At 41.7% G+C, this 25941-nt stretch overlaps 1 protein-coding gene across 1 annotated transcript in view; it reads right to left on the bottom strand.

Annotated features, from left to right (window-relative positions):
• Window positions 1-25941, bottom strand: part of PTPRG (protein tyrosine phosphatase receptor type G) — a gene marked incomplete at both ends in the record, with an annotated part of 373823 nt that overhangs the window by 265937 nt on the left and 81945 nt on the right. The window contains one exon of the mRNA XM_079540404.1: window positions 22033-22137. Within this exon, the coding sequence (XP_079396530.1) occupies window positions 22033-22137 (105 nt within the window). The remainder of the gene's footprint in view (window positions 1-22032; window positions 22138-25941) is intronic.

Below are 25941 nucleotides of genomic sequence, written 5' to 3'. Positions count from 1 at the left end.
AGATCACATCGTGTAGAACACATTCCAACACAACAAATGGCTGCAGGTCAGAAATCGCAGCCGTTCTGCCAGAGACTGAAACCTGACTGCCATTACCATTCCCAACTCCTGAGTGAAAATTTTTAATGTACGGGTATATCGTGCATTCAGACAAAATAAAAATAAATGAGATGAAGAATTAAGCCTTAATTAAGTGTGGACAAGGTTTCGCTAAACTTTTTTCAAATGCATTACTGGTAAACAGAAAGGGTCAGGAGCTACAAAGGCCTTCTTTGCCAGTTTGCAGCACTCATTTCCCAGTAAGTTCCCAACCTGGAAGAGTATATTCCCATGTACTCATTTTTCCCTTAGGAAAAATTAAAATTCACCAAAATTATTTCTTACAGAAGCAGAAATGCTCTTCTAGCATTTAGCTGTAAGTGGCTGTTTTATCTTTCTGAACTACAGTACATGCGTTTAAAATGTTCACTCAGAACAGCAGCAACAGCTCGCTAGTAAGCAGCAGGGAAGCACTCAACTCAGTCACCAGCAGTGTAAGTGTTAAAGAGGAAAGGAGCAGCAGCATCTCTACCTAATGCAGGGGATGCACCAATACAGCATTTAAATGCAGCTATATATCCCTTTGGCTTCTCAAGCCCTCCTACCTGTGCAGGCCACCAAAGCTAACTGTTTAGTAACAGCAGGCTGCCACAGCACTGCACAGACATCACTAAAAAGCTGTGCAGGAGGCTTGCAAGAATATTTAGGTGTCATTTACAGAGGCATTTTGCCAAGATTTTTAATGTGCCTAAAATAGCCAGCACCTTCATCCACTGGAAGTTTAAAGAGTGAAAGCCTATTAAGAAAACTGGATGAAAAATGCAAGAGATTGGACAGAAAAGTGTGGCATAATGTGCTCTGACAAGAATCAGGAAAGTCCTGAGAGACCAAAACAGATTTTTTTTTTTTTTTTTTTTTTTTTGCTTTTGTCTCACTTCCAGTCTCAAAAGGACTTAAAAGATGCACATTCCAGGGAACAAGGCACAACTGCTTGCAGCAGTCTTCTAGATCTGATGACACTTCCCTCCTCTCAACAGTGCTTGAAAAGACAGAAATACGTCTGCTTGGGGACAGAAGCCATTATTTTTTCAAATCGATTACTGCTGAAACCTTTGAGCTCTAAACATGTCTTCACTAAAGTCCTATTGGCATCTAGATAAACAATTATCTTTTTACAAGTTCCAAAGACATACTAAAAGTAATAGCACCCCCTGGTTAACACGAAGCTAATTGATGCGAGAAAGTCAGGCCATAGGATTCTGGGATGTTTCTGTTCAAACTAAATCAGGCAGTCATCCTAACTTTGTTAGGGATAAAGGCAAAGACATTCAAGGATTCTCTCGTAAGGAAGGTTAATAAAGGGAAATTTTATGAAATCCCAGTCCAGTGAAGATGGGCCAAATACAACGGAAAAGTCAGAGTAACTTTTCGTAATAAAAAGAGAAAAAAGGAACTGAGAACTGAAGTGAAAGATTTATCTGTAGGCACTCGTGTTTTAGAGAGCTCTAGTTGTCAGGTTGAGGCAGGTGGCCCTTTTAATCAACCTGCTTAGCATTTGTTTTGTATCTATATTAGAAGTATGAATTCTTAACTGCTTTCTAAAAAGTCCTTTTAATGCAGAGGCTGTCTCCTCTACAGTGTCTCCTCTCAAGAGTCTTAAGTCAGTGCCCCAGAATTACAGGGACCTAGGCTAAAAAACAACAAACTTCTACTTAATGCCTTTCCAAGAGCGCAGGACCTTCATCTCAAGTCAGAAAAACAACAGTGATTATTGAACCTCAAACTACAGCAACATAAACTGATTGCTCAGCTGAAGATTTATCAGGCCCCAAACCCTCAAAACTACTTCCCTCAATCCACCCCTCTCTTTTTTAACACCTTCCTCAGATAACTCAGCTTCTTCCAATTTTTATAACCATTTTCTAAGGGGTCCTTATTTATGCCAAGACAAACAGTCTGTTAAATGGCATCATTAGACTCACATGATTTCTTGTGGTATTTGTGAAATTTCTGGCTTCCTGCATACTAAATAATCCTTACAAAGAAACTGTAAGCTGCTTTATAAGCTGAGGAAAAACAGCCCTCGATGAGCCATCCTTTGTTTGAAGGAAAGTAAATGGGTAAGTAAGGAGTACATGAATAAGATCTGCAGATCAGGCACTGATTTCTTCACCGATGTACCTCAAACTTCTACCCAGCCACAGAAAATGGCCAGCAGCCCACTCACTACCAGCCATAGGCTAACGGCTGTGTGACAACACCCACGTGCAGCCTGGTGACATCGGTCCATAAAGATCTGCAAGAAGCTCCCAAAGTTTAAGTAAAAGTCACTGAGGAGTTACTTGCATATGACATATGTTGAGTACCAGTGAAAATGGGAAAGAAGTGAGAAGTGGGAGCACAGAGGAAGGAACAGCTGGAAGCTGAATCATTACTTTGTTAGGAGACTGGAGGTGACAGCCAAGGAAGAAAAAGAAGTATTCTTTTTCTACCTCTTCTAAGCACAGAGGCACACATTTAGGGGAGCAGACCCAAACCGACCTGTAATATTCTTGCTGCCAAGGAAGGATGTTTTGAGAAACATTTAAACTTTTCTTTTCAGCAGGATTTGGGTCTGATCCAAAAGCCTGACACAGTCACTAGAAATGGTTATTGGATTAAATTCTTAGACAGCACAGAAAATAGCAGGCTGAAGAATCTTAGCAGACTTTCCAAGAGTATTCATTCATGTCTGGCTTGGGAAAAGTGTGCAAAGTGTCAGACAGAAGGAGAATTCTGCCAAGAAATGTCAAATCTGTGTTTGATCCGCAAAACAGCTGGCTGCAACAGTACTGCCCAGAGAGGTATCAAGCATGCTGGTACTATAACCAGGAAAAAAAGAGACAAGTACACAAAACAATGCGAACAAAATGACTTTGTGTCACCTAAATAAACTTTCTCCATCACACATAACAAAGCAACAACTCGGAGGAACTTCTGAAAGGCAGAAATGTCAATTCAGCACCCTGCTCAGGCTGACCTTTAAGAAAGAGTTTTTCATTTTCACAACCATTTTGTACCAGAATAGAAAATTCCTTCCAAAGTCTCCACTTCTGAAGACTGCTGGGGAAGCACGACCATGAGATGGCCCAGCAACCCCAGCAACTGCATGTTTCCATATCATCGAACTACTTCCAAGCTCCTCCAGTGATCTGGATAGAGGAAAGCGAGTCTCCCCATTCCTGGCCTTCCGTTCAGCTATTCCACTCTGAGCACCCACCCGGCATCACAGTGCGACTGAGCGCAGGCAGAACTCACCCCAGCACGTCACGTTTCCGCACAATTGCTAGCAAAGGGTGAAACAACGCCGGCTTTCAAAATTCCCATGGCAACAGCTCCTTTTCCCTGCAAACTCCGACTCTGCTGGCAGCTGTAATGCTGAACCCAGCAGCAGCCTGCAGAGGAGATGTGAAGCCTGTATTCAGGTGGCGTTGTTCTCATCTAATAAAACATTTACAAGCACTAACTACTGACCACAGCTAGAGAGGTAACCTTGAACTATGGCACCTCATCAGTGCTCCGGTATAGATCCTCCTGTGTTCCTTCTATCTTTGCACTTACACACTTACCTAAAATATTGAAAATCGGCTTTTTAAGGTCTGTAGGAGACCTTTAAAAGCACTCCAAATAGAACTGAGGTCGTGACTATTTGTGGTCAGTGATGTTATGGCAATTTTTGTAGCAGGCTGTTAGTCCCAAGAACTTGACAATTTGTATTCCAGAAATGACATTCAGTCCACTGAAAACTTTTAGAGTTTTAACTCTCCTTCCACAACCTCATCTGTTTTGTGCTGTTCCAAAGCACTGCTGAACATTTGTTGAATTTCACCGCAGAGCTGCCTGAAGAAATCTCAGTTGTGCACGGTGTGAACTCAGAACAGCACAGCATCAGTACTTTTCTAGTGAGACAGAAAATACCAGTTTTATTAACTATTATAATTTTTTAACACAACTGCATTTATAAAAGCAGCCAATTATTTCTCTCCCTAGAAGGAATATCTCTCTCTCTCTCTCTCTGTTTATATATATTCCGTACAGTATTTAACTTTAAACTGGGAAAGGTCTGCTGTAACAAACAAAAAAAAACAACTACAAGCAACTACTGCATCAGTCATGACATCACTTGGGATAACCAATAACTTTGAAATAAAAGCTTGAAGAGAACTACAACAGTGTTCTCTCTGATTTCATGCACACTGGATGCCAGGGTCATGACACTACTAAAGGCACAGATGCAGTCTAATTTTTACACAGTTATTGATGTGAATTAAATTTTATGATTGCTCAAGAGGCTGCAAAATTTGAGCTTTCAAATTCATTCCATATAAATAGAATTCGAACCAAAGCCTGTGATTTTTTTTTTTCCCAAATTTAAATGCTTCTGTTCCGTAGCAAGAAAAACACCTTCGCAGCATGTGTTTGGCTGAGGGAAAAAAAAAGGTGTCCTCAGCACAGTTAACAGCATCAGCTTGGGCATCTAATCTCTACATCGTGCTAAATATTTTCTTCTTTGAAGTGATAAAAATCCAACTGTCAAGCATCGCTTGATCTGACGTAACGCCCGGGGAAAGTTAATCAAAAGGAAGTCTTATAGATTCCCCCTACTGAAATCCACCCACCTGAATAAGCACAAGTTAGAATTTCTATGAGGTAAAGAAACTCTGCTGTCACAGCCCAGCGTTAATTGGCACAAAGGTTTGAGAATACCTTAGTTTTACTGAACCGCTTTGATTTCACGACATCTGAGCTGAATTTCTTTGCTTCTTTATAATCCTGTCTTAACTATCACTGAGTTTCAAGTGAGAAAGGAGCTTAGACAGATCTGTATCAGTGTTCATTCATGCCAGACAGACTATTGCATTTTCATGGGGTTTGAAAAAAGTTGAGATTGAGGGCAGAAGTAGCAGGGGGATCACTGGGAATGCTAATCCTGCTCCACACCTGTGCAAGTGACAGATGATGATTAGTCACAGGCCACCACGTCAGTAGTCTCTTGTTTTCTTCTCTGCCTCTTTCAGATAAAGGCAAAAAGGAAGTCTCATCTGTCCCCTCCTGTCTGGGTCTGCGAAGCAGATGCGACGGTAAGACAGCGTGCGCTACACATCTTTGATGGATCTTCTCCCAGGACACTTCCTTCCCAACTGCTACATGAAGTAGGGACGTTAATGATTCAATGATGAAAGAAACCAAATTCACTAAAAAGATGCTGCTCTGCTTTACTTTCACACCCAATTTTGTTGCAGTGGCTCATTATCTCATGCCTCGAGCCCTACAGCATTTCATTTACTGGTCGCAAAATGCCCTTTGCTGCTTCGTTTCCCACTCACGCTGCTGGTACCTCAGAAGTCTGAATGTCCTCTGTTCTTAGCAGATGAAATTACCATCAAGACTGTTAAACTTAAATCATCACAGATCCCCACACTCTACTGAGAAACGAAATTTGAGAGGGAAAAGCAAAGTATATGCTATCAACTCAGAATAAAAATTTATAAAATGTCTGCTGGACAGTGATTTTAACAAGGGACCAAACACTTTCACAATACTAACTGCACTAATGTCTTCCAGTATTTTCTCAGAAACTTACCTAAAGAAAATCTCAAAGATCACCCATGTTTTACATTACAGTACACAAACCTTAATCTTAACTTTTTCTTTGTAAGTACTCATGCTCTTTCCAGTGTAAAATAAACATTATGCCGTGTTGAAGATAACAAGCCATTCGACTCATTGAAGATTTTTATTAAGATTTCTCATAAATTCTCCCTTCCAGTAGTACTCACGCAAAATCATCTTCCTGTAAATGAAGTCCTTTGCCTTCTCTATACTAACTGTTCCTCTAGGAGATCCTGGTTTTGTTTTGGATTAAGCTAGTAAAAAGCTATAAAATCTACAGAATGTACTTATGCTATAAGGTCTTGAAAGCACATTCATAATCCAATGAAGACAAAACTCTCAATCCATTTTTGTGCAGCAGAATACATATTCCACTGTTCCATCTTTGCTCTCACATCCACATTCAGTAAACAAAAAAACCCACAGCAGAGTTCACGGACTTTTAGAAGAGAGTGATTATTAAAGAGGAAGTTAGAAATGCATTAAAAATATATTTTTTTTTCCCTCAAAGCATTTAAGACAAAACCTCATTTCACATTCATACAGCTTTGTTCATGGACCACCTGTACAACAAGAAACAAGACGAGGAGAGCACAAAACTAAACCAGCATGCTTTCACCAGCTGTGTATTTGGTAACTTCTGTGGCAATGTTACATTATGCTATCAACACCAATTAATCTAAAAGTAACCTTTTCCTGAATCCTCCCTTCAGTACTTTAAAGGAAAAGGTAAATCTTACAAAACAAGTTCTGGTTGTCCGAGAGGTCCGAATGCAATCAGGCTCTGCTTACAGAAGTTGCCTGCAGGCGCTGTTCTTCCTTTTCCTGCCCTGTTTCTGACAGTTCAACCTGCATGCTGTTTAAGCCTACGCTCTAACAGTTTCATATGAATCCTGCAGGGTTTCAGCTCAGGGTTTGGGTTTCTGCCCACATACACGCAGCAGAGGGAGTAAAATAAGCAAAATACTCTTACAGTGCATTTCAGCACAGCCCCGCAGCCCGGCCCACCATAAAACAATCTCCATCAGCAAACGCTGGCAGGCTGCACAGCTTTAAATCACCACAGGAAGCAGCCAGGACAGGTGGCTGCAAAAATTATAGGATCCCAGAGAGCAAAAACCTGATTTTTTGGAACTGATTTTGTTTAAGAAATAAACTTTCCCTGTCAGCCTCCAGGAATATAGTTTGTTTGAAAAACCCTCTCAGAGGCACTAGCTGGCAGGATGCAGTCAGATATTTCCACTGCTTTGGTTTGAAGACCCTACAGGAATGGCATTTAGAGTTCCACAGATTTAAAATAATTTGCCCTTCATTTAGTGAGACAATGTATTTGCATCAAGATAATGGGATCTAGTGTCTAAAAAGTCAGCAATACAACCTTTCGTGAAAGCAAGCCGAGGGGAGAAAGGGCACAATTATTCAAGAAAGTGTTTGCAGGAGGAACTGCGCCATGTGGCCATCTGAAGAGCTGTGCCTTATTATGGGTGTTTGAGGAAGGAAGATGTGTGGAAGCAAGGAAATGGAGGGTTGACAAGAACAGATAATGAGACCAAAGTCTATCACCTCTAGCTGAAACCTGACCTAATCTGAAACGAAGCAGAAACTACAGGCATGAAGTGCCTGGAAACAGAGGCCACCTGGCTGATGCTGCTAAGCACTCTCATCCCCAGACACGTCGACAAGCTCCAGGAGGCCTCCAGAACTCTGACCTGCCCCTCCTCCAGGTATGAAACCCCAATTAGGATAGGGCCATCAGGTAATAGTCAATGGCCCTTACTCTGTGCAGAGAAGATTCTTATACCCATTTTAGTTTCTCCCCACTAGGACAACATGCTTTGTTTCAGAAGTGCAATCATCTGAATGGATGCAGTCTGCTTCACTCCAGCGCTGCTGCCCCAGAATGCAGAAGTCCTGCAAACAGCACATTATCATGTTTATTTAAGTAAATACTCTACTGCAAGAGGACACAGATCCAGCAGAAATATATGGGGACTCTGCCTTTGTACAGGCACCGGCACAAGGGGTCTATTTGCTTCCCCTACAAAAGGCAGAGGATGCTGATAAAGGCACAAGGCTTTTCCAGGGACAATAAAAAGAGTGTTTCATTTTTATTTTTTTAAGACTTGAACTATGAAAAACCTCAAGAGTGATTTAATGAAGAGGGATTCTGCAGAGCCTGACAAATGGTTTTTAGATAAAGGTATTAAAATTCCACGATTTGCAAAACACAGATTATTCTAAACTCTCCTGCAGAAGTGAAGGTTAAGTGTTTTGGAGCTTAAAGTTAAAAACAAAAAGATACAAAAATAGCCCAAAGCTACTGCAGTGTTTTATTTAAAAAGCCAAGAGCTCTGAGTGCAAAGACAGCCCTGCCCTGCCTGCAGAGCCACCCTGGCTCTTTCCCCTCTCCCACTGCCAATGCTAACAGGCAGGTACCGTCCCCCGCCTGCCCTGCAGCTGCAATAAACACCACACTGCACAAATGGCAGCTCCTGCTCCAGCTACCTGGGGTCCCACTGATGAGAAATGACATGAAGCACCTGCTGCCCTGCCTGAATCAGATGGGTGTGCTATCACTTAAAAAGGGATGATGCACATCTACAAACCTTGTTTTCAGTTCTCAGTCTTCCACATGGCTCGGGACACATAACTGCCTGAGCCTCTTCCATGTTCTACACACAGGGGGGAGAGGGAAGCCGTTGTATCACAGGAGTGCTACAAAGCAAGGATTTCTTAAACATTCCTTCAATGAAGTCAAAGTTGAACATAACAAACATGCTAGCCAAACTGAGCTCAGTGGGATTTTTCTGGCCCAGACCATACCTAAAGATGTGATGGTTAGAAACAAATGTTTTCCTTATGAAGAAGCACACTGGAAACAGAAGTAACGGATGCACTAGAGATCTTTAAAACAGCATTACTGTGTTCCAGACTAATCAGGCCCATACAATTTGGTAGAAAATTAGTCATCTAGGACTGAAGTAATAAAGTCTCCCTTGGATGCTGCATCTCTGCTTGGCACAGACCCAGGCATGCATACTATGTCAGATGGCTGAGAAAAAGAACCATGAGGAAGACACAGAAATAGACATCTTCCCTACCCGGGTGCCTCAGGCATTCTCTCCATCACACCAAACAAGGAGTCTGAATGTCTCCCACCACAACTTTCCTGGATTAAGTATAGGTTCAAGACATCTTCCTGTCCTCTTTCAGTCATACAGCAATTGAAAGTTTTGTTATAATAATATATCAAATTCCTATCACAATTAACTTTATTTGCTCTTTGTTCTCGTTCCCAAAAGGCACACTTGATACTAAAATAGACAAGACCAGTCTGAAATAAAACATTAACTCTTATTGACTGAATAATTTTCTCATCGAGACTGAAATGAAAGCGAACAGCATGAAGTTAAACAGTAATGACTTTTCTGCAAAACTTCTGGTAAATGAATATTGGTGCTGTTAATTGCTATTAATTCCAGCTTAGTTATAATTTGTGGTATGGGCTATCACAGTTCTTTTTACAAAACCACATCCAACTCAGACACGCCGTTTCCTGTTGATGCCACCCATGGTGGGGCTGTGGGCACAGAACAGAGGCAGCTGCTGGGCACTGCATGGGGCACGGTATGCATCTTGCAATGGGCACAGCCAGCACAGGGGTGGGCTGCTGAGAAAAAGTGCACTGCTGTCCCACTGTACCTCGTTAGCCCCATCCTGCTCCAGTGGGGATGCCAGAACGTCAGGAAGAAACTGCTCGGAGTTATCCTACTAGTAACAAAATATTGAGAAACAGAAAGGAGGGCAGTATCTGCACCTCCTTTTCTTCTTTTCAGCAGCAGGAACAGACACGGGCTAGTCCCAGCACTGCATGGTAATATAAAATCAATATAATCACAGTGAACTTTGTCACTTCTTCCTCAGACGAGCAGATTTTCCATTTGGGTCTCTTGCAATTTTTCTCCTTGAAAATAAGTTCTTCAGTTTCCAGTCTGCCTTGAAATGAAATAAAGCCATCACTGGCCCCAGAGCAGCAGGTAAGCAGCTCTCAAGCGATGCAAGCTCCCACCCGCAGCTCATCCCTTCACTCTAACACAATGATTTCCATTAAATATTTAGGTCTCAAATATTTATTTCTAGTCAATTAAATTAAGCATTACTTATCCTCCAGGGAATTCCTCCTCTCCATCAACAGAGAAGAGAGCACCAAAGTGCATTTCCTATACCCACTAATAATGCAGTCACACCTAAGGCTATAAAGAAATCCTTCCAACTAGATACAAAGGCCTTGGAAGCAAAACATACAAGTCTAGCATAAAGGAAAACATAAAAGATCCTTTTGCTAGCCAACATAAACAAATGACCTTCTGCGCCCCAAGGAGCTTACAGTAACTCTCCAAGAGACAGTAAAACGCAATGTGAGATGAGAAAAGACCTCTTCCATGCTGGACTGCGGGACCTGGTGATGTGACCCAGGCTCTCCAGCCATGCCTCAGGAAAGAAGCACTTCCAGGAGATTGTATCACTAGGCCCACACTGTAACGTGTATAGGAGGAGGATTTACAGCTAGCATTTTGTACAGAGGAAATCACCGGCCTTTTTAAATTGTGTTATCGTGTGAACTAATTCATACATCTCTCCTACAGCAAAACCTTTTTATTACAGAATTTCAAAAACCAATACTTAAATTTTAAACTTTAATATGAACTTACATTTTAAAACATTAAATTATCCAGCGAAGCGGACGAGAATGTGAAAAAGGCCATTTCCTCCATCATTCCATTAAATTTGAAAGTACTTATTTATTTTAATAAGTTGAGATGTCCATATGCCAGGAAATTAACATCAAAGAATGTTAAATATGCCCAGTATCACTTCTTAAAAGCCTATGGAGTATTATGCATTTTCAAAATTAGCATAACTCAGCAAAAAATACTTTCTCAGCAGTTACTTTTTATTCTACATTCCAATACTACTTTGGGAAAAATACTTGAAATGTTTACTGTACTATGCAGGTCAGTTCATACAGAAACACCATGGAACGCAGCACTAAATCCCATCACTAGGTAACGCCACAACCGTCTTCCCTTCTGTTAAAGACAAGCAGGTGGTTCTCCAACTATGCACTCTTCCAATGGCTCCTGCGCAGATGACCTTCACTGGCACGAAGGATCAGAGGCACAGGCACAAGTGAAAAGCTTGCATGGGCTTCAACAGATTCAAAAGACTCTGAAGAGCTTTATTTCATTTAGCACAACGCAGAACAGTCACTAACAATTTGATCACTTGAAGCACTGAGACCTTCCTTAGATTTAAGCACCCACCTGCTGAAATCGCAGGGATCTCCTCATGAAAGCCCAGACCTAACTGGCACAATTCTGAAAAAGCTATTCATAAGAGCTTGCAATTTTGAATAGAGGCCCATAGGAGATTAACAGCCCAGTTTCCTCAGGCTTACGGATCTGAGCCGTCAAAACACATTTGCTCTATCAACTGCTATTCCATCCCCACCATTTTTGAACCCACTGGTTAATTTTCACCAAACTGAAGAGTAGCAGGTGGATCTTGGAGCATCACTATATTTGGGGACATGCGAGGAGTTGGACCTTATGGTCCTTTCCAACTCAGGACATTCTATGATTCTAAGAGCCAATTCTCCAGCTCACAGTCCTCATCTTGTTACACGCTGGCTTCAGCCATTTTTACATTTAACACCAAGACATTGCTCACAGTGTACATTTTCTGTACAATTTTTAAGGTTGGAATGACTTTCCTGTGTTTGCACTGAGAGCAAGGAAGCCCTAAAGGCATCTAGGGAGCTCTTCACAATATAAACAGCATCTGAATTACACACACCAAACAATCCTTTTCAGAAGTTGCATCAAATTCTCTGCAAACTCAACTTCACACATTAAATCCCCTTCCTCAGAGATCAATGTATGACAATACTGTATCACCCAGATAACTGTCTCAATCTCAAGCCTCCAACAACCAAAATATAAGTTAAAAACACGATCTGAACTGTTGCAGAAGCATGCAAGTTAGAATCTATCTGAAAAGTTCATGTCCCCTCTGGTTAGCAACAGATTAACATCTGGCATGTAAGATAGCTTTCCATACCCTAAAGGTGCAGAAGGCTTCAGCAGCAGCCCAAGACACAGCACCAATCTCTGGAGCAGGATGTAAAACTGTACGTGATCTAAACTCTGCCTGACTTCACTGCCAATATTACTGCATGGCAAGTCTTATTTCTGTACTTGAGAAACAAACAGATGCAAAGCAGAGAGCCTAACGTTAAATCCCTCATTCTGAATGCATCCACCTACTGGTTTGTTGGGGCAGGAGCTCCACAGAAGGACTGAGCCTGGTGACACTAACATAGCCAAGGGGTCCTGCGTGGTTCTGGTCCAGAACAGCTCAAGTGTATGGGATCAGCAGCACCCAAGTGACGTCTGTCTAGCAGTACGTTTGTTACGGATGGGTTGGGAAAGGAGGCAAGAAACATTTGTTTCACTAATTCACACAGGAAAGAAAACAAAGCAGTCCATATGTCAGTACTGACCATTTTCAGGCATTCAACTGGGGGACGTTTTGTTAGTTTTCAAGGAAACTTGCACACCAAGAGAGTTGAGAAAGTCTCAGAAGTGAGTCAAGAATAAAGAAACCCAGATGAAACAGCTCCTCCTGAACTTCCTGGCAGCTAGACAATTTACATGTTGTCCTAAATTATAGCAAGGTAAAAGTGGTACCAGTCAGCTTCAGAGAATTCAGCTAGCTCCAGTACTCTGCACAGCCACAGATGGGAGATCCAAGACACAGTGCCCAGCATCAGTCTAGTCTTTATGACCATGATCACAACACAACCCTACCTTACAGTAGCTATACCACTACAGATGTGAACCTGCAAGGCTGTGAGCATGTAGCAGTATGGAGCAAGCATGCATCAAGACCACACTCAGGCATGAATGCAGAGAAGGAAGGCTTTACTTCAGCAGTACTTTCAGAAGAGTTTTGTGAAAAGACAGAGATCCTAACGTTCACAGCAAAGACTCCTTTGGCCAAGGGCTTGCTTGTTGTTTAATTCAGTTCACCTAGGGATTTTAAAGCAACTACATACCTCAGAAGTATCATACCCTACTGAGAATTCAACCACAGGGACTACACAAGCCATCAATGCCTACCACCCCTTTCTACATCAGCTGAAATTGACATTTTCACCTCTGCAACGGGGACATAGGCCTTCTAATTCATCATGAATGAAATCAATCATCTCACTAACTGATCTGGAAGCACCACCAACCTACAGCCTATCTCACCTCACAGCCAGACATAGATAGATGAGAGTGGGTGGGGAGACATACTTTGGAGACCTTCATTCAGGCTTCAATTGAACTAAGCCCACTCGCTTTCCCAGCTCTACAGAAACAGCAGCTGCATACTCAGGTGCTCAGCAAGACCTGACATTCCTTTTATACCACAAAGTAACGTGTCTCTTCAATAAATCATTCCAGTTCCAATACATTTTGCCTTGGTTTGGAAGGCTACCGAGATGACCCTTATGAGCCCTGAAGAGAGAGTTAAAAACACTTCCAGAAAAATCATTCAAGTGCTGTTTAAAGATGTAATTTATATGCACATCTCCGCACTCCATTGCAGGATTTCATATTTATTTAATTTGATAGTTAAAAGTGTGCCCATCCAACTCCCTCAGCATACGCAGTCTTTAATAAAAACTTCATACTTTAAAGTCAAATGTTCAGTGTGTTGAATAGGAAAAGAATGTCTTCTTACTCAAGCCCAAAAGTGTCCTAATCCCAGTGGAAGAGCCTGAAAGCACCAAGAGCCAGAACCATGCTCTGTGGCTGGATTGCCTCCGGGAGGGCCCCGTTCACTGAGGAGCCTCACATCGCCCATGCTGCTGACATGGCCTCCCCAGGAAGGTGCAATCTCACAGGCAACCCAGATCTCTTCAAACAGCATCTGATAAGGATGGATGCTTCCTGGAAGAAACAGCACAAAGCACTGGGATGCTGCTGAACTTCCAATGCTGCTGTACGCAGAGTGGAGCCCATCAGAGAAGTTAAACTGCCCTGTCCCTTAGCTCCCACCACATAAGCACGCTGACTGCAGAGATGTTACAAGCATTAGAACTATCTGCCACTAAGCACTCACACTGCAATACACTTAGGAACCCATACAGATGAGACTCTTCAACTCTGTATTTCTCTAACAGATGTGATGTAACAAACATTCAGCCTAGAAGAAAGACAGGTCACCTCTACCCACATCTGGCTGAGCTGTCTGGAGCTGGGAACTGGCCCTTCATGGGCAAGGGCTGCTTTTTCAAGAGCCATAATGAAAAAAAACCTACAAGTCTTAGATGTGTTATAGAATAATATACATTCTGGGTAAGAGAACAGATGGAGCAACTCCTGAGGCAGAGATACCAAAAGGAAAATCATCTTCTGGAGAGTGAATGGAATGACACGGAACAGCCATCTCAAAAAATCACCTCAAAAAAAAGAGAAGAAATAATTCTACAACTATCTAACATGAACTACGAACAGTTCTAACATGAACTGCAATACTGGTTTTGTTCTGTTCTTTCATGCAGAGGCTCCACTTCCATCCTCCACAGCTAAGATTCTGATTTATGCATTGATTATTTCATGCTTGGACCTTCACAAAAAAAATGCTTGCGACAACCATTTTTCCTTCCTTTAAAAAAAATAAAACATTCTCACTAGAGTTCTATTCAGAGATTCCCTGCTTGCAGTGTTGTTTCTCACTGCAGTATCTTTGCTCTTCGCATATTTTTCCCCATTATTCTTCTCCTATGTGTTCAGTTACTTATTAAATCAAGATTGGAAATTCAATGTATTATTGCCATCATTTGATAATGACAAGGCAACAGCAGACTTCAACTTTCTGAGTATTATCCAGCACATCTGCTGAGCTTGTATCACAGCTGCTACTCAAATACTCCATCTTATTTTTTTTTTTTTGTAGGTTTAAAACATAAGCCTTTCACTTCATTTTGTCTAAAGAAGAGCGGAAATATTTTATATTCTTTCCCATTTCAATGCCTCGAAATCAGTTAAAATGACACAAGTTTTTGCTGCACTGCAGCACATTTTCAGAATCGTGGAACAGTGCAGTAGTTGTTGTCTTTCCAGAGGTTTTCTACAAATGTCCCACTGTTCGCATTCAATGAAAACACAACAAAAAGCACAGTACATTAAGGAAGTGAGGGGTCCCCCCTCCTCCAGCAAAAGCAGCTCTTTGAGCTTCATCATTTCATCACAGATAGCCAGAGATGTGTGAAGTAAGAATACTTTGATGTACTACTGAAACAATTGCATCTGAAACCCCAAAGACATCATCTAGCAGCTGTTGCAGTTATTTAATACTTTTGTGCTGTGGTAGGCAAGAACTTCGTGAAAGAAGTTGAGGGAACGCCTGGTTCTTTGCACCTCGTATTTACATTTTTCAAAGCTGTCCAGCTGCCAATGGTCTCTCTACTGAAAAGCATTAAAGAAAAAAAATTAGAGCATTCAGAAATCAGGGATTTGCTTTAATGCATTTAAGGCATGAAAAACAATCAACTTTCAGAAAGAACTTTGCCAAGGAAGAAAAAAAGGCAAATTCACCATCACATCCAACATCTAAAAATTCAGTCAACCATTTCATTACAGACTGGATACCAGGATTGACAGTGACAGTACTTGGAATGAACTGTAAGCGTTGCATGCAAGAAAAGGTAGCAAGAAGAGAGAAAACAGTATTGCTGGTATTCAGTAAAGAAGTTGTATCTATGCAGTAGAATTGCTATCTTAGGGTTTCTTAGCACGTTACATAGAAACTTGCCCACAAACAAACATGACAAATGTCAGGGCTATGTTCCCCAGCAATGGATTACTGGAAGTGATTCCAGATTACATAGACTGCTTATGACAGGCAGGTTCTCCTACAAGGACTGCCCGTGTTAAATACTCGGCATGGCCGTGTTATTGTGAATTTTTATTTACAGTAGCTTAAGGTTTGGAAGATAAATTCTATTCTCGGGAATAAGAACTTGGAAATTTATTTCTTCATTCTCAAAAATTAAAAGTACTTCATAGTTGTTACTTCAAAACTCTGAAAAGCCAAAGAAATAACCTAAAGCATTCTCCTCAACATCTCCCTGGTAAATGCACACTTGGTACAGATACCCCAGGCAACTCTATCTCTGGTGCATTTGTGCAGTGCCCAGCTCAGGGGTGCAAAGACCTGTGACCAAGTGCCATCAGAATACAGACAAAAAAAAACAGTGATGGTATTCTCTGTTTATTGGATAAATCACACAACAGCATACCACCTTAGCTGTGCACATTAAAAAAAAATAAATCAAGATTCATGCTTCGATGGTAACAGTAAATCCTCAAGCTACAGTTTTCCACGTTTGTCTCACAAAGTACAGCATTGCTTTGGGGAACACCTGTTAGATACTCTAATAAGACTGCATATAAAAATGAATGCACCACAGCTGGCTTCTGCAGGGTTCAGTGAAGGCCACCATTTATCTCTGACAAATGCAGATAAAATACTCAAAGATTAGTTTACTGATCAGATAATATTTTTCCTGTTTCTGTCGGCTTAGACCCCCTATATGAAGTCAGCTTCAAAGAGCAAAGGGAGAGGCAGAAACTGCTCATTTTGATCATGCTGCATTTAATGGAGATGAGTATCCTTACAGTGGGGTGATAACCATGTATGCAGTATGCCAAAGTTTTGCTCAATACCAAGATTTATTATCCCGAGAGATAGAAAGAGTGAAATACTGACCACAGTGAACAGGCCATTAGTTACCTCTTAGTTCAATAAAGTCTCAATGCTTTCCTTACTATCTGCTGATTATTTCCTGTCCAATTCACATTAGCAGCTTATTTAATGAGAACAATCTAAGCAAAGAGAGAAATTCACACATTTAAAAAAGACATCACCGAGTTACATTTCATCACCATTTGCTATTATTTCAGGAAATAACTTTTACTGATCTTTCCCATTTTAATGCCAGCAAGCGCTTTTGCTAACACCACTTAGTTCTTATATTCACCACTGGTTATATTTTAAATAATAGCATCTTAAAAGGCAGCAATAACTGCCTAAGTGTTGTAGGACAAAGCACTCACACACTGATAGTGGCCACAAGTCCTACTCTTATTGGACACTTTTTCCCCTCTCAAGGTCATCCCTACCCTTCTAAAGCCTCTTTTTCTTCTAATACTTTCTACTAATGTTCACAGTAGTTGTGTGCTATCTTGAAGAGAAAGGGATCCAATGTTACAGATGGAAAAAACATCAGTAATATAAAGCATAAAAGACAGAAGCATTGTAAGCAGCGTGAATAATTTCACATTGAAAATGAGAGCCATCAAAAGTACAAAGAGGAAAAAAAGATGCCTTGAAAACACCTGAAGATTAAAAAGAACTATGCATTTTCTATTAAAAAAAAAAATCTTTGCAAAGCCATAGTTAAATAAACAAGCAAAAAGAACACATTCACATCCTTGGCTAGTATCTACTTTTTTGTTCTCTAAAAAGTACAAATGGTTTTGATTACTTAGAAGGGAGTATTCCTTGAATGAGTCAGCTTGCAAGACCAGGGCTGAGCAGCAGAACAGACACCAAGAGAGCAGGGTGGCCCAGCCCTGCGGTACAAACACTGGGTACATCATTAAACTCCAGTGACAAAAGCACTGTCACCTGCAGCATCCTGCCCTCAGACAGCACAGCCCCCCAGTTCCACACCCTGTGATCACACGTGTTAGATGTAAGTGAAGATGCATTAACAACTCAAGAGGAGCCTCCTGATCTGATAACAGAGGAAAGAGTGCTGTTTCCCTACAGTTACTTCTGGCTTTATATAATCGCGCTGCAGCAACAGTTACACTAATGTTGCATAACAGTTTTTCAGAAAAAAAAGACACGTATGAGTGTAGGTATATTTTTAGAGTGGCTATAGGTAGACCCTTTAGAGCTGCTAACTTAAGATACAAACATCTGACTCAGCATCTCATAACGGAATATCATCAATATCATCCTGAAGTCCTGACCCTCTCGCTAACCATTTTTGGGAGCTACTGCACAGCGAAATAGCATCTGTCAGGTCACTGGTAAAGTGTTTTCAGCACTGATAGACACAACACTTGACAGTTGAGAGTAATCTTCAAAAGCCTGAAATATTATGCTCTGTGAAACTGCACACAATGCACAGGGGAGGGCCAGCCAGAAAGCCCTGGATGCGGTACTTCCAGCTGCATGTTTCTGTAGGACTTCTTTTCATGTTTAAGAAATAATTTGTAGCCACAACAACCTTTTTCTGCTGGCAGGAAGGCACCTCTACTGCTTGCTATCTGTTGCTGTTATGGATATTAGAAAGATGCTGAATTTTGTGGGAATAAAAGACTATGCTGAAAGCCATTTCAAACTTGTCCTTCATGCAGCGGCTAGCCTGATGGAAAAAACAACAGTGAGAAGTCCTGAGGACTGCTGTGAGGCACATCCAGGATCCACACCTACTTCTCGCTTTGGCTCCACTGTGCCCATTTCACATTCCCATTACACTGCAAATAATGTGGTCAGTTGCAATTTAGGAAAGTCTCTGGCAAACCATAAGACACACTCGTGGAATAAATGCTTTGCCAATATACATAAATACATGTGTGCACAGAAGTCTGCCTAGAAACGTAGTTAGATTTCCTGAAAACTCTTAAAATCTAGGAGATCTCAGTCTCCATTCACTCCTGCAGCTCCTCTTGAGACAAGTTACTGTGCTCTGTTGTCAGTGGTTGCTCACTTCTGAATTTGGTTTAAAGAGCTCCTAGCGCAGACTTAATGAAGTTTCTTCTGAAAGGCCAATTGTATTTCCTTCTGTCTTTTTGACAAAACTCATTTAAAATGGGCCTTTCATTTCATTATCTGCTCTTCATTTTTGTGAGTTTTATTCCTCAGTTGGAGTAAATGTTACAGTTGGAATTGTGCCTGTAAACAAAGGGCTTATTTTACAAGGTTTCTGAATCCTATCTTTTACAATTGGACAGGGAAGGGAGAGCTCTGCAGTGCAGGCTCCAAGGCTTGCTGCAGGACACGTGCAGTGTGAGCACAAGGCACAGGAGTTCACAGGGTGAATGTGGGGACTACTCAGGCAGGTAAGTGCCTCATACAAGCGTTAGACCTGAAATGTGCCTGACTCCTCATCAGTGGCTGAACTTAATTCTCTTTCAGCTCCTGTGCCTAAGAAGAATGACATCACAAGCAACACGTGGCAATCCCATAAGTACCTCATGGAACCAGGAAAATTCCCCATCTCTGGAGAATCAAAACAGCTTCTGAGCCATTTCCCCCCCCCCCCCCCCCAAGAGTGTGGAGCAGCAGCAGTGTTCTCAACATGCCACAGAGGAGTTCTATTCGCTTAGTATCCTGTGGAAGATAAAGACCTGAGGGCTCTCCACAGCACAGCTGTGCCCTTTTGCACCCCCAGGCAGGGAAACCACAATCAGCTGCCTCCTTCCACACCTCTCAGTCCTACCTCAAAATTTACTTTAGAGCATTTAAGACTGAAAATACGAAAAGAAAACTCTGCAAAGGAGGCAGGCGCAGCCATAATTGTTAAGGGGCCTCACTGACTGTCAATCAGTAGAGCTCAACTGAAATCAATATAAAGCCACAGTTCAGCCTAACACAGAACCAGCAGAGACGTGGGCATGCTGGTCAACGCTGAGCTCTGCCTGTGGTCGTATGCCAGCAGCAAGCAGAAGCTGTCCCGGTCTTATTTACTCTAGTTGGCAACTTCCCTTAGAAGAGACTTAAATTCAGCAGCATACAGGCCAGCAGAGCTTTTTTCTCTGCCCATAACTGCCAGGGCTGGAGCCAGCAGCTGCTGTACAACTAGCTGGAAGAGAGCTGGTCTGAACAAGATGTGAGGACAAGAAAGGGGAACAGCCTACTGGTTAACATCTATAGAAGAGCTTGGAAGCCACTGACACGGACTAATTGCTTACTGCAGAGTGAATTTCCCACTCTGTAAGCTCATTTGATATAAACTTCCTAGTTACATCCAAAACCCTTCCTGCAGGGCTGATGTTAGTACATAAACTGCTTAGCCAAGCCCTGTTCAGTGTTCTGGGAAACACTCTGGGGAACCGGGATGCAAGAGAAAGGAATAGATAACTTGAGCATCCTCTTCAATGTGCCTGACTAGAAAAAAACATCTGCTTGACATTTGGGCTCTGCTGTCCACCATTTATTCCTGAAATAACTGTGTCTTCCTCATTTCTCTATTTGCCTTTTTCTTCCCAAATGCAACCCTGTGAACATTGCCTTCAGCACAACATTCATCTTTGGCACATGCCCATGTCATCCTGCTCTCACGCAGACCTACCAGCGCTCGCTGTGCAGCTCAGTGGGATAGAGCTGCTCCTCCCTGCAGCATGGGCTTCAAAGGGGCTCCGGAGGCTACCAGGCCTCCAACCTCTTCCATCATGGCCTTGTTCTGATGTAGGTTACACAGAACCCACGCAGCCAGGTCACGCTGTACCTACACTGTTAGCTTACGCTTGTATTTCGCGTCATGAAAGCTTCAACAAGAACTCATGTCTTGCAGCTGGAATAGCTGGTGCCAAACCACTTGACCCCTGGAATGACATTTTAAGTTACTCAGATCAAATGGCAGCATGACTAAGCATGCTGAGAAAATATTAAATCTTCACCTGGTTTCTTGACAAGCACTGGTAAATACATCATTTCCATCTTTTCATCTCCTAGTTTACTCCTTTTGTCAGCAACAGTGACAAAAAACGGTTCTAATTAGACAGAGCTGATCAGGTGGAATGGCACACTATTGATGATCAAGAAGTCACTAACTTCTCTAAAAACAGGTTGGCTATTTTTCTCATGGAAGCGGGAGATTTCTCAATAGAGAAAAGGATGCAAAATCCAACAGGAAAGGTATAATTACACATCAGGACTATACGCTTTATTATGACACAAATCTAAAAGGATTAGTGGGTGGTAAAAGCTCTTCTGGAGGGGTGAACAAATGATGTTACTCATAAAGGAAGAACTGCACCAGTACAAAAATAGAATTAGGAAGACTGTTGTATGCATAAATGAGATTTTGTTACTTTTGGTGGGTAGGACTTATTTTTTTGTTTTGGTAGATTTGTTTCTGTGTGTGTATTTTCCTGTTTTTGTTTGTTTTTAAGGCAAAAGACTGGTTAAAAAGTCTAGTAACTCAAATAAACGAGTTATGACATATATGACAACTGATTAATTCCACTACTTTTGTTTTTCTCAAACATTTTGATTTAACTACCAGCAATGAAGATTCCAAATACAATTTTCAGCAACAGAAACAAAATAAACCTGCCAAGCAGCACTTAACTTACAATATTTTATTGCAAGACAACACATAAGAATAGCCCATTCACTTCAACACGAAAGTTATCTTCCACTGTTTGGAGGCTTAAAACCTAAATGAGTTGCTTTAAGCTGAAGCACAGAATTAACTCTTAAAATATCTGTGCATTTGTTGATAACCTCAAAGTTCTGAACAAAAAGCAGAGCTTGTCCTACATTACTAAAATGTCTGGAAGTATTTTTACTTGTATGATCTCATTCACAAGTGAAGCAGCTTATATTCAGGATCTGACAAATAAAATGCAACATTGGTATTTTGTGTATTAGTGGAAAAAAGTTGCAACTTCACCTATAATCATTCACTTCCAGTGAAATTTCATGGTCTGCATAAAAGCACAGTTCCTTAACGTTTCATAAGAGCTCTTGTAAGAGCAACAGGACAAATAACGCAATGCCTCCTACATCTAACCTTCTCAGCTCACACACCTGGTGCATTACTGCACTGACAGTTCTCACTGTCCTTACTACAGTCTACTGTGATAACACACATGCAGATAATTAACTGTAAAATTTCCAGTGTCTCGTCACCTGGATGTGTCAATTCAACCCTTACAGTTTTTCTACAAGATTCAGTGCAAGCAAACTGTAAACTTGGAAAGATGCTGTAAAGTTCATGGGAGTATGCCACTGCAGGGCTACGTTAAGAGACTTAAAACAGGATACACAGAAGGAGCAGAGTTACAAGGAAAACTTTGCAGGTAACTGACAGAAACGCAGGAAAGGAATGGATTACTGTAGAGGAAGTCACAAGGAGGTCAGCAGAAAATACACTGTAAATTAAGGCTCAGAAATCCTATTTCTGAACATAGTAGTAACAAAAAGCGAAGAAATTTTAGTTCTGGAGATATTTCATGTTTCACTGCTCTGAAGAATCCAACTCACCCGAGTATGCCCAGTAAGGATCCCCCGAAGCCTTTCGCCTCCGTATCTGCACAGAACTACCATGTCTGTTTTCATGCAGAGAGCCAACATAACCTTCGGTCAGAGCTGGGAAGAGAAAAGTAGGAATCGTTAGGAAAGTGGTCTTTACTCCCTGGAGTTTACATTGCAAAGCTTAAATCTTTGCTGAGCAGAAACTACAAAGTTGGCACCGCTTAAAGAAAATTAGCAGGTGTGCTCCTCATCCATGGAGGCCCAATGCTCAAAGATGATTCAGAGAAGGTAGGACTCACCAATGCCTTTGTTCTTATCTAGCACGTACCAGTCTAACTTCAGTACTATCCATATTCTGATATACACAAGTAAACAAAAGGCAAGATGTGTCTGATTTTCCTCTGACCTCAAGATGGCCATTCGGAAAACAAGCTACCAAACTAGTAAACCTACACAGAAATGACCAAGATCCTTGAAAGACTATAAATGCAGAAGCATGTTATCCTTACTATCACAACTTTGTTTTAAATCATTTAGAACAGCCTCATTCAGGAGGGAACAAATCTCTACATATAGCCTGCAGACCTGAGCCCACAGCACACGGGGTAACAGCCTGAACACGAGCAGGGCTCCAGAAACATCGCCTCACAGGATTCATCCAAGCAAAGCAGACACACAGTGCTGCCTTCCAGCCAGAGCAACGCTGCGTGTGTCAGATGAATATCCAGCACACAACACCAACGCCTTCTGACATAAAAGGGAGAGGCCAGCAAAGAAGGAATCCTTGTAAAACTTCACAAGCTAGAAGGAATTAAATTTAGCAACCAAAACATAAAGAACACATCCTACACTGAAACCCAATAATTTTTCTTGTGAAGAAATACCTAACTTTCACAAGGAAGTGCTTTTTTGTTGTTGTTGTTTTTTGGGAGGGGGGAAAGGGTGGGTGGTAAGGAGGGTTTGCATGCAAATTTTATTCAGTATTTCTGTATATCTCACGGAACCCAATGGGAGGTGCATGACTACACAAATGTCAATAACAAATCTACGATAAATTCAATCTTTCTCCAACATCACAGCTGGAACTTGCCATGCTCTAATAAACACACCACCAAATAAACCCATATGCAAAATGTGAAGAACAGGTACACGCTACATGACTCAATGGCAATTTAAGTCCAACTGATCATTTATTTGATCAGTAACTAGTTGAATTATTGAAAGTAAAACTTTGGAAAACTGCCCAAAGCATCTCTACCCACATACAGTCACTGAGCTTCAGATTCCTGTCTGCTCCCAGGCCAACTACAGCTGGTAGCAGATCTTTACCAAATGTCAAGCCCTGAGATCTCCAGAACTTTGCAGATGCTTCTGGTTAGCACACCCTTTGGTGCCACAGCAGCAGAGAACAAACTGCAGCCAACAGGTACTACATAGACAACCTGCAATCTTCAGCAAGGGTCGTGCATTGCTGCAGGTTTTGGAATGCTGAAACGGTAAGAAAAGCCATGCAATCCCAGGAAAGGCACTGCAGGTCTGCTCTCATCAATTTCTTCCCTTGTGCGAACAAAGGCACTAATTGTGCCATTTATTATGAGCCTCTGATTTGAATGAGTTTTCCAAATTTCTTGGCAACTTTCCAAATGCTAATTCACTCCAGGCTGAACTAGAAACACTGGAACATGCACTATGAGGGTTTGTAGGCAGCTCTACACCACATACCTTATTTTCTCTTCTGATTTACCCCAGTATGCCTACCTGGTTGGGAGGCAACAGACATTTGCATCAACTGGAAGGAACAGATGAGAGATACAGAGACCCAAACTGTTTTGGCAAAACGAACAGACAATCAAACACCACAGACCATGAACAGCTAAGGAATGGAACACAGAACTAACCCGGGAGAGTGGCTGGAAAGGCTATCAGGAAAAACTAGCCCCATTACTCAAGAAGAGAAAAATCTTGTATCTTGGGAAAAATATCTTAAGTCCCTCTTTACTACTAAAAGAGAGAAGCAACTCTTTCCTGAGCATCCTCTACGCAGAGGGAGCACATAATTGTGGGTTCATCCCCCATTCCCCCCCCCGCAAAAGCTATGATTCCTGCAGGTAGGAGGACGATATCACCCTGCCACCTCCAAGGAGGAAGCTGCTCCTGTGGCTCTGTCTCAGTGAGCCCTGCTGTGTGCTTTACCATCAAAAGAAAGGAACTCATTCAAATCATCTGTATGTGTTGAAAGGAGAAAGGCTTTGAGTCAGTGCAAAGCATCCAAAACTGTGAAGCCCTTTGTAATCCTGGCTTGCACTGTCAAAGAGCCATACGTCAACCATGGAACAAGTTATGAATCATACTGTTGATCTGCAGTATTTTCTGTGCAGAAAATTAAATTATGCAAATCCAGGCTTTTATGAATGCCTTACTTCAATGTGAAATTGAACATTTGCTTTAGTCAGCATTATATTTACACAATTAAAAACCTGGTATTCTAGTAAATATATGCATTTTCAGTTTTCTGTATGTATACAATAGATTTGTACATTTATCTACACTCATAAATAGCGAAGGGTCATGTTATACACAGGTTTAATTATACCAAAGCACAAAGCAAAAGGACAGCTCAAGCACTTGTCAAGAGAACTGTAGATGAGAACTTGCTGGTTGTGTTGCTAAACATCTTCTGCAGGACTGAACATGAAACAAAATGGATCACACTGATCTAAATAAAGCCCTGCAATGATGGTAGGCAGCCCAATGGTAATGACAACAGTCTCCTAATAGACGTGCAGTAATTCAGCAGCCATTAGCCATGTAGAGAAGATAGAGGTCGACTGGATAACTGCAGAAACTCTAGGAAAAGGATGACAGGTCAAGACCGTGGCCATGCAGTGAATTGAGAAGGTAATGGTGTCTTTGACATAGAAAATGCAATATTCTCCTCCCAGCTCCTCAGCCTGCCTGCAGTATGGCCATGTACCCTGCACAGGGCGACGTAGGCAAGGAGAAAACACTGCAGGAACAAGCAGCTATTGTTGGCAATATCTCACGCTGATAAGGCTATCAGGAAAAGACAGGCTCAATCTTGAGGAGCTTTTGTTGCTTGCTATCAGCTGGGGTCAGGGAGTGGGAGGTGTGAGGTATACAACAGAGCATGCAGGAGATTTTCAGATTCACCTGTTGTGGAAAAACTGAAAATACATTTGCCTGAACCCCAACTTGCCCTTCATTTCTACCTTAAACAGCCAAAAGTTTGGAAGAGAAGCATCACAATCAAATTATTAAAAAAATGCTTCTTTACATGTCAGACATTTTACTTTTTCCAGGTTTCGGGGGGCACTAGGAATGGACCTTTTGATCAAGGCAACCCAATGACACCAGTGAAAAGGTAACAGGCATCCAAGCACTGCTGAATCTTCCTCTTTCACTGGAGAAAACATCCAGCTAAAGGTTTTACTCCAGTCATTAGAGTACATGCATTCATTTTTGTGCATCATTCCAATTCTACCTTTTCAGAAGTTATATGTGGAAATAATTGACAAACTCGACCGATATCTTTTGCTTGTATAATATGAGAACAAGTACTAGAAAAAGTATTTAAGAGTTAAGTTATTAATGCTCCTCACTGCGGGTTTCCATGAGACTTTCTCAGCTGGGAGACAGTTAACAGCTCAGGAACAGAGCAGCCAAGTGATTTCCTGCTCCACTCCCACAGAACTGGAGACTGGAGAACAGCCAGCAATTAGATGGGCTGGTCCAGCACGGAGCAAACACAAGGAGTCTCTGATCTTCTGGGAACCCTGCAAAAGTGGGGGAAGTGGAAATCGGGACAATAGGAGGGGAGGAACATGCTGCTGGAAGACTCAAAATGGAGCATCTAAACTAGATGGATGGGGAGGGGAGAGAAATACACAGCAGGAGACA

The sequence above is a fragment of the Tetrao urogallus genome (genome assembly GCF_951394365.1).
Source record: "Tetrao urogallus genome assembly, chromosome: 10".
Taxonomy (NCBI): Eukaryota; Metazoa; Chordata; class Aves; order Galliformes; family Phasianidae; genus Tetrao; species Tetrao urogallus.
Note: the sequence above shows the minus strand (reverse complement) of the source record. Positions and strands in the feature narration are given on the sequence as shown.